Source organism: Phoca vitulina, unplaced genomic scaffold, assembly GCF_004348235.1.
Source record: "Phoca vitulina isolate PV1807 unplaced genomic scaffold, GSC_HSeal_1.0 scaffold35, whole genome shotgun sequence".
Taxonomy (NCBI): Eukaryota; Metazoa; Chordata; class Mammalia; order Carnivora; family Phocidae; genus Phoca; species Phoca vitulina.
Window position 1 is genome coordinate 10,661,075 of NW_022589738.1, and position 15,208 is coordinate 10,676,282.

At 39.4% G+C, this 15,208-nt stretch overlaps 2 protein-coding genes across 3 annotated transcripts in view; both read left to right on the forward strand.

Annotated features, from left to right (window-relative positions):
• Positions 1–15,208, forward strand: part of PRRG1 (proline rich and Gla domain 1) — a 156,197-nt gene that overhangs the window by 92,828 nt on the left and 48,161 nt on the right. The window lies entirely within an intron of this gene.
• LOC116646051 (ferritin heavy chain-like) lies at positions 10,529–11,703 on the forward strand. Its single transcript, XM_032426516.1, has one exon. It carries the CDS (start codon positions 10,627–10,629, stop codon positions 11,176–11,178), a length of 552 nt encoding a protein of 183 aa, XP_032282407.1. The 5' UTR covers positions 10,529–10,626; the 3' UTR covers positions 11,179–11,703.

A 15,208-nucleotide genomic window follows, 5' to 3' on the forward strand; every position in this document is an offset into this window, starting at 1 on the left:
GAAATACCTGACTCCTCAAAACAAGATCATAAAAAAGAAGACTGAGAAACTGTCACAGACCAGAGGAGACTAGACATGATGATTAAATGCAATATGGCTCAAAAGGTCATTAGTGGGAAAACTAGTGAAATCCAAATCTGTTGTGAATAGTAATGGACCAATTTGTTCACTATTTCTAACAAATGTACCATTCCATTTTAAGATGCTAATTTTAGTGGATACTGGCTGAGGAGTATAGGAGAATGCTCTGTACTATCTTTGCGACTTTGCTATAAATATAAAATTACTGCAAAATAAAAATGTTTAGTTTTAAAATTCACGGTTCAGAGTCCACAGGTCTCCATGGGACCAGGGAACATGCTTTAAGGAGCAGCCTTGGGGATTCTAATGTACATGATCAGCAGGTAACATTTTATAAGATTGTAAAGCAAGTTGTTCAACTAAAACCATGTAGTTGGAATACTGAAAAAGCTTTGCAGTGTGTGGTATTCTTAGGGGTGTGGATGACTGTGGTGTCCTGTCTGGGTGCATCATCCCAAGTCTTTATCCCATTCCCTGTGTCCTCCATGCTCCACTCTACCCCCAAGCTGTGGTTGCATTTTAGAAACTGAGTCAGTAATATCCAAGGGTTTTAGATCTAGGTCCAATGATTGTGTTTTAGATAATACCTGTCATTCCAAAGTGTTGCTATTTAAATTGGTTTTATGTGAAAATTGTTGAAAGAGAAATTGAAGAAAGAACTATGCAGTGCCCTTTAGTGCTAGATGTTGTTAACAAAAGCAACACTGGAAATCTCTGAATTTAGAGCACCTGGCAAGATGTAGCATGTAGACACTTTTGTGTGGAGATAGCAATTATAAGAAGTGTTCAGTGTCTGAGGTATTTTAGACTTGGTTACTAGTTCCCCAGAGATTTCTCATCATACTTGCAGGCAGAAACTCATATTCTTTGGCATTGTTAAGGAAACTCCTATTTCACTTAGCTTCTGATGGCACTTGAGCCACTGATTCAGAACTTTGCCCTTTGAGGGATGAGGGACGTCAGGAAGGAAAGGAGGTAGGAGTTGAGTCTGGGCATAGACATGTAGGGGCAAACGTGGAGCATTGCTGCCACCATCTCCCAGCCATACTCTGCATATTCATCCACATCTTCCCACGTGTTCCCTAGGCCCATCCCAAGCCCCTTCTGGGGGAGCCAAATATGAAGTTTCCCTTCAACCACATGAGAATTGTTTCCTGGGGCTCCTACAGGCATCCCCACTACTTCTTTTGGGATCTCTTGAGAATAAGATAGTAAGTTAGGCAGGGCCAAAGTATGTTACTTTGTGTGTATTTTGAAAATCCTCGTCTTGTTCCTGATCTTAGAGGAAAAGTCTCAGTTTTTCACCACTGAATATGATTTTAGCTGTGGGTCTGTCATACATGGCCTTTATTATGTTGAGCTATGTTCCCTTTAAGCCCACTTTGTTGAGAGTTTTTATCATGAACAGTGTTGAACTTTGTCAGATGCTTTTTCTGCATCTATTGAGATGTAAAGATTTTATTTATTTGAGAGAGAGAATGTGTGCATGTATGCGCATGAGTAGGGGGAAGGGCAGAGGGAGAGGAAGAAGCAGACTCCCCGCTGAGCAGGGAGCCTGATGCGAAGCTCAATCCCAGGACTCTGGGATCATGACCTGAGCTGAAGGCAGACGCTTAACCGACTGAGCCACCCAGGCGCCCCGAGATGATCATATAATTTTTATCCTTTGTTTTATTAATGTGGTGTATCATATCGGTTGATTTGCAAATACTGAACCATCCTTACATCTTTGGAGTAAATCCCACTTGGTCATGGTGAATGATCCTTTTAATGTCCTGTTGAATTTAGTTTGCTAATATTTTGTTGAGGATTGTTGTATCTATGTTCATCAGGGATATTGGCCTGTAGGTGTGGTGGTGGTTTGTTTTTTTTTTTAGTGTCTTTGTCAGGATTATGATATCAGAGTAATGCTGGCCTCATGGAATGAATTTGGAAGTGTTACTTCCTATTCAATTTTTGGAATAATTTGAGGAGAATAAGGATTGACTCTATTTTGAATGTTTGGTACAATTCACCTGTGAAGCCATCTGGCCCCGAACTTTTGTTGTTGGGAGTGTTTTGGCTACAAAATTCAGTTTCCTCACTAGTAATCAGTCTGTTCAGATTTTTTCTTTCTTCCTGATTCAGTTTTGGAAGATTGTGTATTTCTAGATATTTATCCATTTTCTTTATGTTGTTCACTTTGTTGACATAAATTTTTCATAGCAGTGTGTTATAACCATTGTATTTCTGTGCTGTCAGTTGTTACTTCTCTTTCATTTCTGATTTTATTTATTTGTGTCCTTTTTTTTTTCCTCGATGAATCTGGCTGAAAGTTTATCAGTTTTGTTTATTTTTTCAAAGAACCAGCACTTGGTTTCGTTGATCTTCTTTTCTTTTTCTTTTTTTAGTCTCCGTGTCATGTGCTTCCACTCTGATCTTTATTATTTCCTTTATTCTACTAACTTTGGGCTTTGTTCTTTTTCTAGTTCCTTTAGGTGTAAGGTTAGATTGTTTGAGATTTTTCTTATTTCTTGAGGTAGGCCTCTGTTGCTATAAACTTTCCTCTTAGAAATGCTTTCACTGTGTCCCAAATATTTTGGACTGTTGTGTGGGTTTTTTTTTTTTTTTTTTGAAGACTTTATTTACTTATTTATTTGAAAGAGAGGAGGGGCAGAGGGAGAGAAAGGATCTCAAGCAGACTCCACACTAAACGCAGAGCTCAATGCGGGACTCGATCTCATGACCCTGAGACCATGACCTGAGCTGAAATCAAGAGTCGCGCAGGCTTAACCAACTGAGCCACCCAGGTGCCCCGAGAGACTGTTGTGTTTTTATTTTCATTAGTCTCCATGTATTTTTTTATTTCCTTTTTGATTTCTTCATTGACCGATTGGTTGTTTAGTAGCATTTTGTTTAGCCTCCGCATGTTTGTGTTTTTTTCCAGTTTTCTTCTTGCATATGCTTTCTAGTTTCATACTGTTATGGTCAAAAAAGATGTTTGATATGATTTCAGTCTTGTTAAATTTATTGAGACTTGTTCTGTGGCCTAACCTATGATCTGTCCTGGAGAATTTTCCATGTGAACTTGAAAAGAACGTATATTCTACTGTTTTGGGATGGAATGTTCTGTATGTATCTGTTAGGTCCATCTGGTCTAGTGTGTCATTCAGAGTCACTGTTTCCTTGTTACTTTTCTTTCTGGATGATCTCTGCATTGATGTAAGTGGGTTGTTAAAATCCCCTATGATTAATTATATTACTGTCAATTTCTCCCTTTTTGTCTGCTAATATTTGCTTTATGTATTTAGGTGCTCTCCTGTTGGATGCATACATATTTACAATTGTTATATCCTCCTGTTGGATTGATCCTCTTATCATTGTGTAATGCCCTTCTTTGTCTCTGGCTATAGTCTTTTTTGTCCAATATAAGTATTGCTGTTCTGGCTTCTTTTTTGCTTCCATTTCCATGGAGAATCTTTTTCCATCCCTTCACTTTCAGTCTGTATGTGTCTTTAGGTCTGAAGTGAGTCTCTTTTTTAGAGAGAGAGAGTTCGCAAGTAGGGAGGGGCAGAGGGAGAGAGAGAATCTTAAGCCGGCTCCATGCCCATCATGGAGCCTGAGGTAGGGCTCGATCTCACGACCCTGAGATCATGACCTGAACTGAAATCAAGAATGGGGTGCTTAACCGACTGAGCCACCCAGGTGCCCCTGAAGTGAGTCTCTTATAGGCAGTACATAGATGGATCTTTTTCTTTTTTATCCATTTACCCTGTGTCTTTTGATTGAAGCATTTAGACCATTTACACTTAATTATTGATAGATACGTACTTATTGCCATTTGTTAATTTTTTTCTGGTGTTTTTGGTACTACTCTATTCATTTCTTATTCTCTTGCTGTCTTTCCTTGTAACTGATGACTTTATTTAGTGTTATGCTTGGATTCCTTTCTCTTTATTTTTAGTGTATCTATTATAGGTTTTTGGTTTGTGGTTACCATAAGGTTCATATATCCTAAGTATATAGCCATCTATATTATGTTGATGGTTGCTTAAATTGGAGCACATTCTAAGAGGAACTTTATTTTTACTTCCATGTTTTATGTATATGTTGTCATATTTTATATCTTTATTTTGTGACTCCCCCAACTGTTTTTTAGATATAATCGATTTTTACTATTTTTGTCTTTAACCTTCCTACTAGCTTTATAAGTGATTGATCTACTACCTTTACTGTATGTTTGCTTTTACTTGTGAAATTTTTTTCCTTTCATAATTTTCTTCTAATTATGGCCTTTTCTGCTTAAAGTCCCTTTAACCTTTCTTGTAAGGCCATTTTAGTGGTGATAAACTTTAACTCATTTGTCTGGGAAAGTCTTTATCTCCACAATTCTGAATGATAACCTTGCTGGGTGGAGTACTCTTGGTTGTGGTTTTTTTTGTTGTTGTTTTCTTTTAGCACTTTGAATATATCATGCCATTCCCTTCTGGCCTGTCAAGTGTCTGCTGAAAAATTAGCTGACAGCCTTATGGGGTTTCCCTATTACATAACTGGTTGCTTCTCTCTTGGTGCTTTTAAGATTCCCAACTTATCTTTAATCTTTGACATTTTAATTATTATATGTCTTGGTGTAGACCTCCTTAAGTTCATCTTGTTTGGTGCTCTCTTTTATTCCTGGACTTGGATGTCCATTGCCTTCCCCAGGTTAGGGAAGTTTTCAACTATTACTTCTTCACAAAAGTTTCTGCCCCTTTCTCTCTTCTTCTGGGATCTCTCTCATGCGAATGTTACTATGCTTGATGTTGTCCTAAAGAACCCTTTACCTATTCTCATTTTTTAGAATTATTTTTTTGTTTTGCTGTTCAGCAGGGTGCTTAACATTACACTGTCTTCCAGATTGCTGCTCTGTTATTCTCCATCTTCTAATCTGCTGTTGATTCCTTTTAGTGTATTTTACATTTCATTTACTGTATTCTTCAATGGATTGATACTTTTTTATATTTTCTATCTCTTTGTTGAAGTTCTCATTGAGTCATTCAGTATATCCAATCTTCTCTAGTCTAGTGAGCATCTTTATGACCATTACTTTGAACTTTTTATTGGGTAGATTGCTTATCTGTTTCATTTCTTTCTTGTTCTAAAGTTTTGTCTCATTCTTTCATTTGGAGCATATTTCTCTGTTTCCTCATTTTGTTTGACTTTCTGTGTTTGTGTCTATGAATTAGGCAGAATATCCACCTATAATGGCCTTGTGTAGGGACATCCCCTGTTTAGACTGCATGTGCCTGGCAGCTTTGGCTGGTTGGCTGGAGTTTTAACAGGCATGGGCTGGAAGTCCCAGGGCACTCCGGGCTGGGGCCACCCTGCTTGGACAGCTGGAACTGAAGTGGGCACAAGCTGGGGGGCCTTGGGGCTCTCTGGATAGAGGGCAACCTGGCAATATAGCTGGAGCTATAACAGGTGTGGTCTGGGAGGTCCTGGGGCACTTTGCATAGGGGGTACCCTGGCGAGTGCCCCGGAGCTAAAGTGAGTGCAAGGCTGGGGTGTTCTGGGATGCTTGATATCTGTGTTGCCTTGGTGAGATGACTAGAGCTATTGTAGACATTGTCCAGCAGTGTCCAGGTATGTGTGATGCTGGGGCCACTTTAGCGGGAAGGCTGGGGTTGGTGTGGGCTAGGGGCTCAGGGCTCACTAAGGTAGCTCGCTGGCTAGGGCACCCAGACACTACTCCCATATGTGCAGTCAAGGTGGAGAGGGAATATAAATTGTGGTGCTCACCAGCCCCTTCAACCCAAACAGCTGGGAAGCTTCCTGCTGTTTGGCAGAGTTCTAGGACTGGTTCCATTATATTCTAGTTGCTCGTTTAAACTGTGCCTTCTTTTCTGTGCCCTAGGGCAGACAAATCTGTTTCTGATCCCTCAGTACTATCCCTCCCCACTGTAGTTCACAGTGTAGGAGGTGGGAGTTCTGGTCTTTTTCTTTCCTGCTGTTTTATATGCTGTCCCTCTATCCTTTGTTGTTCAGAAGCTGTTCAGTCAGTCCTCAGTTCTTTAGGAGCAATTGCTTTATATGTAGGTTTAGATTTGGTGTGTCCATGGAGGAGTGAGTTCAAGGTCTTCCTATGTCACCATCTTGGACCTTTTGAAAAACCTTATATGACCAATTAAAGTAAGTTTTTATTCATTAAATTGTTGATATTGTTTTTAAATTAGTGGTGTTTTATTCTCTGGCATTTGGGCCCTTTTTTAGATTATAAATCCTTTGAAGTCGCAGTTATCCTTTTCCAGTTACAGTAAGAACTTAATTTGGAGGGTTTCAGAATGTGTATTACCAAAACAGTGGATTTGTTTCAGTGTGGGTCTCTCCTGCCCATGCCAGCAGTCTGTTAACCTTGGCCTGAAGTTACCTCAACAGGTTTCCTCTCCCACTACCAGTTACTCTTTTTCAGACCTGCCCTCATAGATTGGGTACTGGTGGGAGTAATGGGCCCAATTTTTTGTCACTTGTACAATCATTTGCATCATAGATTTAATGTAACTCTGCATATTATTATAGGCAACAATGTCTAGTTAGTGATGCCCTGTTTAACCTCCAAATATGCCATTCACCTAGGATTATACTAAAGACACATATAGAATTTCAGAACTCATCAGTGCTTCTTACTAGAATTAATTTGCCAGAAGATGTTCTTCTAATGGATATGGTGGAAATCCAAGGATTCCATGACAATATTGCACCAGAGTTTGGGGTCACATAAATGATGAGTCAGGTGTCTAAAAAGACCCTGCTTTGTGTAGCCACTCTAGTTTGACAGTCTAAACTCCTATTCCTTAGGGATAGGCAGATCTCTTACCCATTCTCTTCCAATTGAAACTTCAGTGTTGGATCTCCTTTATGCCCACTTTTTTCTCCTTTGCTTCTTCAGCTCTGGCTAGACCTTGACCTTAAGATCATGGAGTGAGGAGAAGAGCATGATCTGCTCTTTAACCCTTACCCTTCCCATCTCTCTCCTTAAGTATTTTCGGGGGAAAGGAAGGGGAAAGGGGACAGATGTCTCTAACTTAACTGGTATTGCTCTATCCCCTTTTTGGCTGTCACTAATTCTTCGGTGGGAATTGATAGTACCCACCTATCAATTAATTAAAATTGGGTGGGAGGTGAACAGTGTTCTTCAAGGGATCCCTAAAAGAAACCTCTGTACAACATAGTTCCAGGAATAGGAGTTATGACTCCTTGTTGGCCTCTTCCACCCCCTTTCCCAGCTGGCTTCTGTCCTAGTATGTATGCCTCACATCCTTGTTGTTGGGGCTTTAGCCCTCTGGGACAGAATAGCTGCAACGTGGCTCAAATTTTCCACAGTATCCACCTAACTGGTGGGAAATTCTTACACCCTTATTTTAATCTTTGGGAAAGGTCTGTAGCATCACTGACCCTGTTCTCTACCTTACTTTCCTCAGATCCACGCTGCCCTTCATATGGGCACAGGGGGCAGGAGTGGGGTACATCAGCCATTCCACTGCTTAAGCAGATGTCCACTCAGGGAATGAAATGTCAGTGTTCTCTTCATACACATATCCTAACTCCTGGCTTTCTTAGAGCTCCCCTCAGTAGTTCAAAGTCTTAAGTTCTAAACAGTAACTGTGACTCTGAAATGTGACATGCTAACCTAGCATGTGCAGCAGTGATCCTAGTGGCCTTGTCGGCTACTGTGCTGCTGCTTTGGGATGGGTAATTGCTTGATAGGTGGTACTGTCCTTGTTAGAAATGGCTCACATTATGTAACAGTGAGCTGCAATCAGTCAGTGAAATTGATGAGAATAAAACTTTCACATTCAAATTGGGATTTGAGTAGAAACCTAGGTCAGCAACTTTGCTTGTTAAATCGTTATTATCTATTATTTCATTTGGAAGATGATGTCACATGCCCCCCATAGCATGCTAGGAGGAGGTTAGCCATGAATTCAAAGAACAGGGGTTTACCTGTTTCCCAAGGAATTATATTCCTTGGGCTAATACACTAAGCCTCTCCCTCCACAAAAGGAAAAGAAAAAAAGTCAGAAACCACCCATTCTAGGATGAGACTGAAATGTAAAATGACACAATATCCAAGACAAAATGCGTATTTTTTCTTTATTAATGTTTTCTGTCTGTACATAATACTGTAGACTATTAGGGCCACAAATAAATTACCAAGAAGTATAAACAATTATGAATATTTTAAAAGGTAGCTACTTTGATAAATGTATTCAGACAAGTTGATGAAAAAAATTACCATATTTCATTGATTGTCTGATCACTTACTTATTCACATTTTAACATCTCTGAAAAATTGAAGTGCAGCTTAAGATCAATGACATGTCATGGATTAGTTGAAAGCATTTTTTTTTCTTTTTTAATACTTAAAAAAATAGTGTGCTTTTCAATTCATGGTATATTTGATAAAATACAGCAATGAATCACCACTCATGCCCACTCAGAGATTCCCATCTGGGTGCAACCACCACTGTAAATCACTTTCTGTTATAGTAGGTAGCTGCTGATTCCTTTAATATTTGCAGTTGTCACTGTTCCCCCTCCCCCCACCCCCCGCGTTGGGGCATAGTCTCCCTGGGACAAGGCTGACAGTGGCTCTCATAGTTGGAATATCAGTAACTGTAGAAATAAGATTTCGTCGAGCTACTTCCAAAGTACAATAAAATCAGTGGCAAAGGGAATTCGAACTTTGCGATAGCCCTATATTGTTAGCCCTAGGTCTTGGGTACTATCAAGCTGAAACAGACAATTTATTCTCCCAATGCACATAAAACAACCAACTGAGCAAAGATGGCTGTGCCTTTTCTTCAAGTGTATGCTTTAAAGACTTGCATGAATGCCATAAATTGAAACAGCATTATTATTTGAAGGTTAAGGTATTGTCCCATTCCCAAAGCTAATATTTGATACCAGTCACTGCTTGTCATGAATAGACTATAGGCTGATTTTTCCTTCCATTCCATGGCTGAAGAAAGATTCATGGAATAGGCTCCAGTAATATTTATAATTGATAGGGTCCATGAAAACCAAATAGGTCAAGCTCTTCATTTTTCAAATAATAGCCCCAAAGAAGTCAATTTACTCCTTTTCCATAGCAATTGGTGCAGCCCAAAATAGGACCCAGTTCTCCTAATTCAGTGTCTTCTCCACCCCTCCTTCCCCTTTCCTTGCTTTGCATTGAACATAGTTCCCTCCTAATTTAAGTGGTGATGGTTATGCCAGGAGTTTTACAATGAAACAACTTACCTCTAGGTTTCTTATGCTGGTTCTTATTAGGCCATTATTAGGCCATAAAGACACATCACAATATACTTATTTAAGTTCAGATATGATTGAAATGGAAAAATTGGTGGCTGGTACCTACTCTTAGCTGGAATTTTAATTTTACTGTTTTAAAATGCTTAAGAACAATACCATTTGGGACAGGCAAATCAGGTAATATTCTTTCCATCTCTGGACCAATATTGTGAATGCCAAAAAGACCAATGATACACGTGTCAAGAAGGAGACCACTCCCTTACTGATGTACTTTGCCTTCCTGTTCAAGGAAAAGCCTGTTAGTGAAATGGACATCACAACTGTGGATCAGATACATGCTAATTACATAGGTTAATCAAATGTGCCCTTTATTCCTAAGTATGCATGGAAAAAGGTTTGTAAAATATTTGAGGAAAGTGAAAGAGAAGGTCATGAACAAACAACAATTCATGAGGTTAAAAAAAAAATACAGGAAACAGAAGAGAACTTTACCAAAAAATTAAAATTCATACCCAGAATTTTGAGAATATGAATTTGAATTAAGAATATGAATAAGGGGGCGCCTGGGTGGCTCAGTCAGTTGGGTGGCTGCCTTCGGCTCAGGGCATGATCCTAGCGTCCTAGGATCCAGCCCCACATCGGGCTCCTTGCTCAGCGGGGAGCTTGCTTCACCCTCTCCCTCTGCCTGCCTGCCGCTCCCCCTGCTTGTGCTCTCTCTCTCACTATCTCTCTCTCTCTGTGTCAAATAAATAAATAAATCTTTAAAAAAATATGAATATGAATTGAATAAGACTATGAATTTGAATTGAATAAGACTGAATTTGAATAAGAGTATGTATTTGAGTTTGAATAAGAACAGGCTGTAATAGAGGGGATCAGAGAACAAAATAAAGTACTTGGAAAATAGACACATTATCACATAATTAAAAACTTAATAAATGCCAAGTGCCCAGCGTGGGGTTGCCCTGCCTCACTTAGGCTCCAGCAAAACCTGGAACACATCACTCAGGCCCCGCCCCCGACCCCACCCCCGACTGGAAGCTCGCCCCCCCTTCCCTGGACCCCATTTCTGGTCCCATCCCAGAGCTCGCACAACATTCCAACTGCCACTTCTCTGAGGTCTCCAACTGCCACTGATTCTGCCTCCAGCCTCCCTTGCCACTCAGGCTGGGAAATCTCTGAGGCCGCCACTGCCCTCGGCCCCGCCGCTGCCCGCTCCGCGGCCCTTGCTTCCGCACCATCTTTGCCTTCGCCTTGGTGCCCGGGCCGCCAGCCATGGCCACCGCGCCGCTCTCACAAGTGCGCCAGAACTACCACCCCGACTGCGAGGCCGCCATCAACAGCCAGATCAACCTGGAGCTCTACGCCTCCTACGTGTACCTGTCCATGGCCTTCTACTTCGACCGCGACGACGTGGCCTTGAAGCACTTCGCCCGGTTCTTCCTGCGCCAGTCCCGCGAGGAGACCGAGCATGCCGAGAAGCTGATGCAGCTGCAGAACCAGCGCGGCGGCCGCATCCGCCTCCGCGACATCAAGAAGCCAGACCGCGACGACTGGGAGAGCGGCCTGAAGGCCATGGAGTGCGCCCTGCACCTGGAGAAGAGCGTCAACCAGTGCCTGCTCGACCTGCACCAGCTGGCCACCGACAAGAACGACGCCCACCTGTGCGACTTCCTGGAGAGCCACTACCTGCACGAGCAAGTCAAGTCCATCAAAGAGCTGGGGGGCTATGTCACCAACCTGCGCAAGATGCGGGCTCCCGAAGACGGCATGGCAGAGTACCTCTTTGACAAGCTCACCCTGGGCGACAGCGACAAAAAGAACTGAGTTGGGACTGTTTTCCCTATAGCCCAGGGTGCATGGTGACTTTCCCTGATCACCATGCCGAGCATGCATATTGCAGTATTGCCTTTGCAAAACGTTCCAGTTTTTTCTTCCAGTTCTGCCATAAATAAAGTTAATTTGGTTTCAATAAAGTTATTTGGTTCTTAAATAAAGGTCTCTGGTTGATTTGTATGCAAATCTCTCACCTTTTAAGTTTTAAAACAGGTATTCAGGAATCTCTCCACCCACCCAACCCTATCTACATGCAGCTCAGGACCTCTGAAGATGGAGGGAGAAGATATTTCATGGGACTGTGGAAAACACAAAATTAATCTTACCCTTATAAACAGTGTGGGGTGGGTGGTCTAGGGCCCTGATGAATGTGGCAGCCTGTGCATAGTAAAAGTATAAAAATATGGCCTGAAAATTATGATTGGGGTTGATCTGGGGAAAGAGTGATAGAAATGGGTTTGGGCAGGGATTAAAGTAAAGGAGGTCTTCAGCTTTACCTGAAAACTTTTAGTTTGTTAAAATATGTAAATACTAATGTTTGTTAATTCTAGATAGCAAGAAAGGGACTCCAGAAGCCATGGCAGGATACCTCTTTGACAAGCTCATCATGGGCAACAGTGATAAGAGAAACTGAATATTAGGCTGGCTTCCCCAAGATATGAGAGTGATTGCCTTTGGACCCCTTTGCAGGACATGCATATTGTCATTAGGAAACTTCTGCTTCCCCTTATAAATAGTGTGATTATGTGGGATGGGGTAAGATGGGTGGTTTGGAGCCCTGGTTGCTGTAGATGGATGTGTATGACAAAAGTATAGAAAAAACATGGTCTAGAATTCATAATAGTAGTTGCTTCTGGGAAAGAAGTGAAAAATGGGATTGGGCAGGGATTAAAATAAATGGAGTCTTCAACTTTATCTGAATCTTTTTTAGCTCATTAAGTCATGCATATGTTATTGTTTATTGTTTCTCAGTAACAACTTGGGGGCCCTGGAAACTGGCATAGTAGATTATCTGCTTGGCAGGTTCACCCTTGTCAGTCAGTGAATATGGAACTGTGTTTTAGACTTATGTCTCTATATAGAGACACAGGTGTGATTTCAAATGGCCATCAGTGCCAGGTATGCATGCTGCCAATACAAAACCTCCAGTTACGGGTTTTTATGTACACTTTCTAATAGTTTGGTATAGAAAGAAGACCCTACTCAGTATAAGAGTTGAAAATTTAACAAAGATGCTAAACATCAAAATATTTAATAATATGAAGTAGATTGAATCTCCAAGAAAGAAATAATTCATAACAATAATAATTCATAAACATAGAAGGACCTTGTACAATAACAACCACTCAGAAGAAATTCCAGAAGGAGAAAGCAAGGGGTTGTTCAGAGAGAGAGTAGACAATAATCAAGAAATAATTTTTTTTTAAATAGTATAATCCAAATACTATTATCTTATATATTTCCTCCTCTAATCTACTAATGTTCTGAATTACATTAATAGATTTTCCTGTGTGGAATTATTTTTTTATTCCTGGAATGAAACTTATTTGGTCACTGTCGATTTGTTTTACTACAATTTTTTTGAGATATAATTTAGAGATACAACATTATGTAATTTTAAGGTATACAGTGTGTTGATTTGATACACTTATATGTTGGGAAATGATTGCCACCAAAACCTTAGAAAAAACCTCCATCACTTCATATAATTACCATTTCTTTTTGGTGGTGAGATTACTTAAGGTTTATTCTCTTAGCAATATTCAAAGATATAATATTGTTAACTATAATGGCCATACTATACATTAGATCTCTATAGTTTGTACCATTTGATCAATATCTCCCCATTTTCTCCAACCCCCAGCTTGTGGTAACTACAATTCTACTCTACGTTTCTGAGTTTGGCTTTTTTGAGTTCCTTATATAATTGATAGAATACAGTATTTGTCTTTTTCTGACTTATTTCACATAATATCCTCAAGTTTCATCCAAGTTGTTGCAAATGGCAGCATTTCTTTATTTCTTATTGCAGAATAATATATATATATATATATTATATATATATATATATATATATATATATATATATATATATACACACACACACACCACATCTTCTTTATCCATCTACCCACTGACCAACACTTAGGTTGTTTCCATATATGGCCTATTGTGAATAATGTTGCAGTGAACATTGGGAAGCAGTTATCTCTTTGAGATCCTGTTTTCATTTCTTTGGGATAAATACCCAGAAAATAAATTGCTGGATCATATAGCAGTTCTATTTTTAATTTTTTGAGGAATGTCCGTACTGTTTTCCATACTGGCTGTATCAGTTTATACTCCCACCAACAGTACACAAGGGTTTCCTTTTCTCCACATCCTTGCCAACACTTGATATTTCTTGTCTTTTTAGTGATAGCCATTCTAACACATGTGAGGTGATATCTCATTGTGACTTTGATTTGCATTTCCCTGATGACTAGTGATGCTGAGCACCTTTTCATATACCTGTTAGCCATCTGTATGTCTTCTTTGGAAAAATGTCTTTTCAGGTTCTCGGCCCATTTTTTAATTGGGTTGTGTAAGTTCTTTATATATTTTGGATATTAATCCCTTATCAGATATATGCTTTCCAGATACTGTCTTCTATTCCATAGTTTGCCTTTTTGTTTCACTGATTGTTTCTTTTCCTCTGCAAAAGTTTTTTAGATTAATGTAGTCCCACTGATTTATTTTTTGCTTTTGTTGCTTGTGCTTTGGGTGTCATATCCAGAAAATCATTTCCAGGACCAATATCAAAGAACCTTTTTCCTATGTTACCTCCTGGGAGTTTTATGGCTTCAGGTCTTACGTGAAAGCCTTTAATCCTTTTTGAGTTAATTTTTGTGTATGGTATAAGATAGGGGTCCAGTTTCATTCTTCTGCATGTGGTTATTCAGTTTTCCCACCACAGTTTATCAAAGACACTATCCTTTCCCCACTGAGTATTCCTTGCTCCCTTGTCAAATATTAGTTGACCATTTATGTGTGAGTTTATTTCTGAGCTTTTGATTATGTTCCATTGGACTATGTGTCTTTTTTCATGCCAGTACCACACTGTTTTGCTTTATAAGGTTTTGTATTATTGTTTGAATTCAGGAAGTACAATGCCTCCAGCTATGTTCTTTCTTAAGATTGCTTTGGATATTCAGGGTCTTTTGTAGCTCCATAGGAATTTTAGGATTGTTTTTCTATTTCTGTAAAAAATGCCATTGGAATTTTGATAGGGTTTACAGTGAATCTATAGATGACTTTGGGGAGTACAGACATTTTAACCATATCAATTCTTCTGATCAATGAACACAGAATATCTTTCTATTTATCTGTGTCATCTTTAATTTCTTTCATGAAATTCTTAAAGTTTTCAATGTACAGATCTTGGTTAAATTTATCCCTAATATTTTATTGTTTTTGATGCTAATGTAAATGGGATTGTTTTCTTTATTTCTTTTTCTTGTTATTAGTATATAGAAATGCAGCTGTGTTTTTGTAACCTGTAACTTTTCTGAATTCATTGATTATTTCTGACAGGTTTTTGGTGGAGTCTTTTAAGACTTTCTAGATATAAAAGCATATCATCTGCAAAGATAATTTGACTTTTTCCTGCAAAGATAATTTGACTTTTTCCTTTCTAATATGGATGCCTTTTATTTCTTTTCCTTGCCTGAATTCTCTGGCTAGGACTTCCAGTACTATGATTAATATGAGTGGTGAGAGTAGGCACCTTTGTCTCATTCCTGATCTTAGAGGAAAAGCTTTCACCATTGTGGATGTCACAGCTTGTCCTTTGTGACCTTTATTATGTTGAGGTATCTTTTTATACTCAATTTGCTGAGAGTTTTTTATCATAAATAGATGTTGAATTTTGCCAGATCCTTTTTTCTGCATCTATTGAAATGATCATGATTTTTATCCATTTTGTTAAAGTGGTGTATTACATTGATTGATTTATGGGTGTTGAACCATCCTTGCCTCCCTG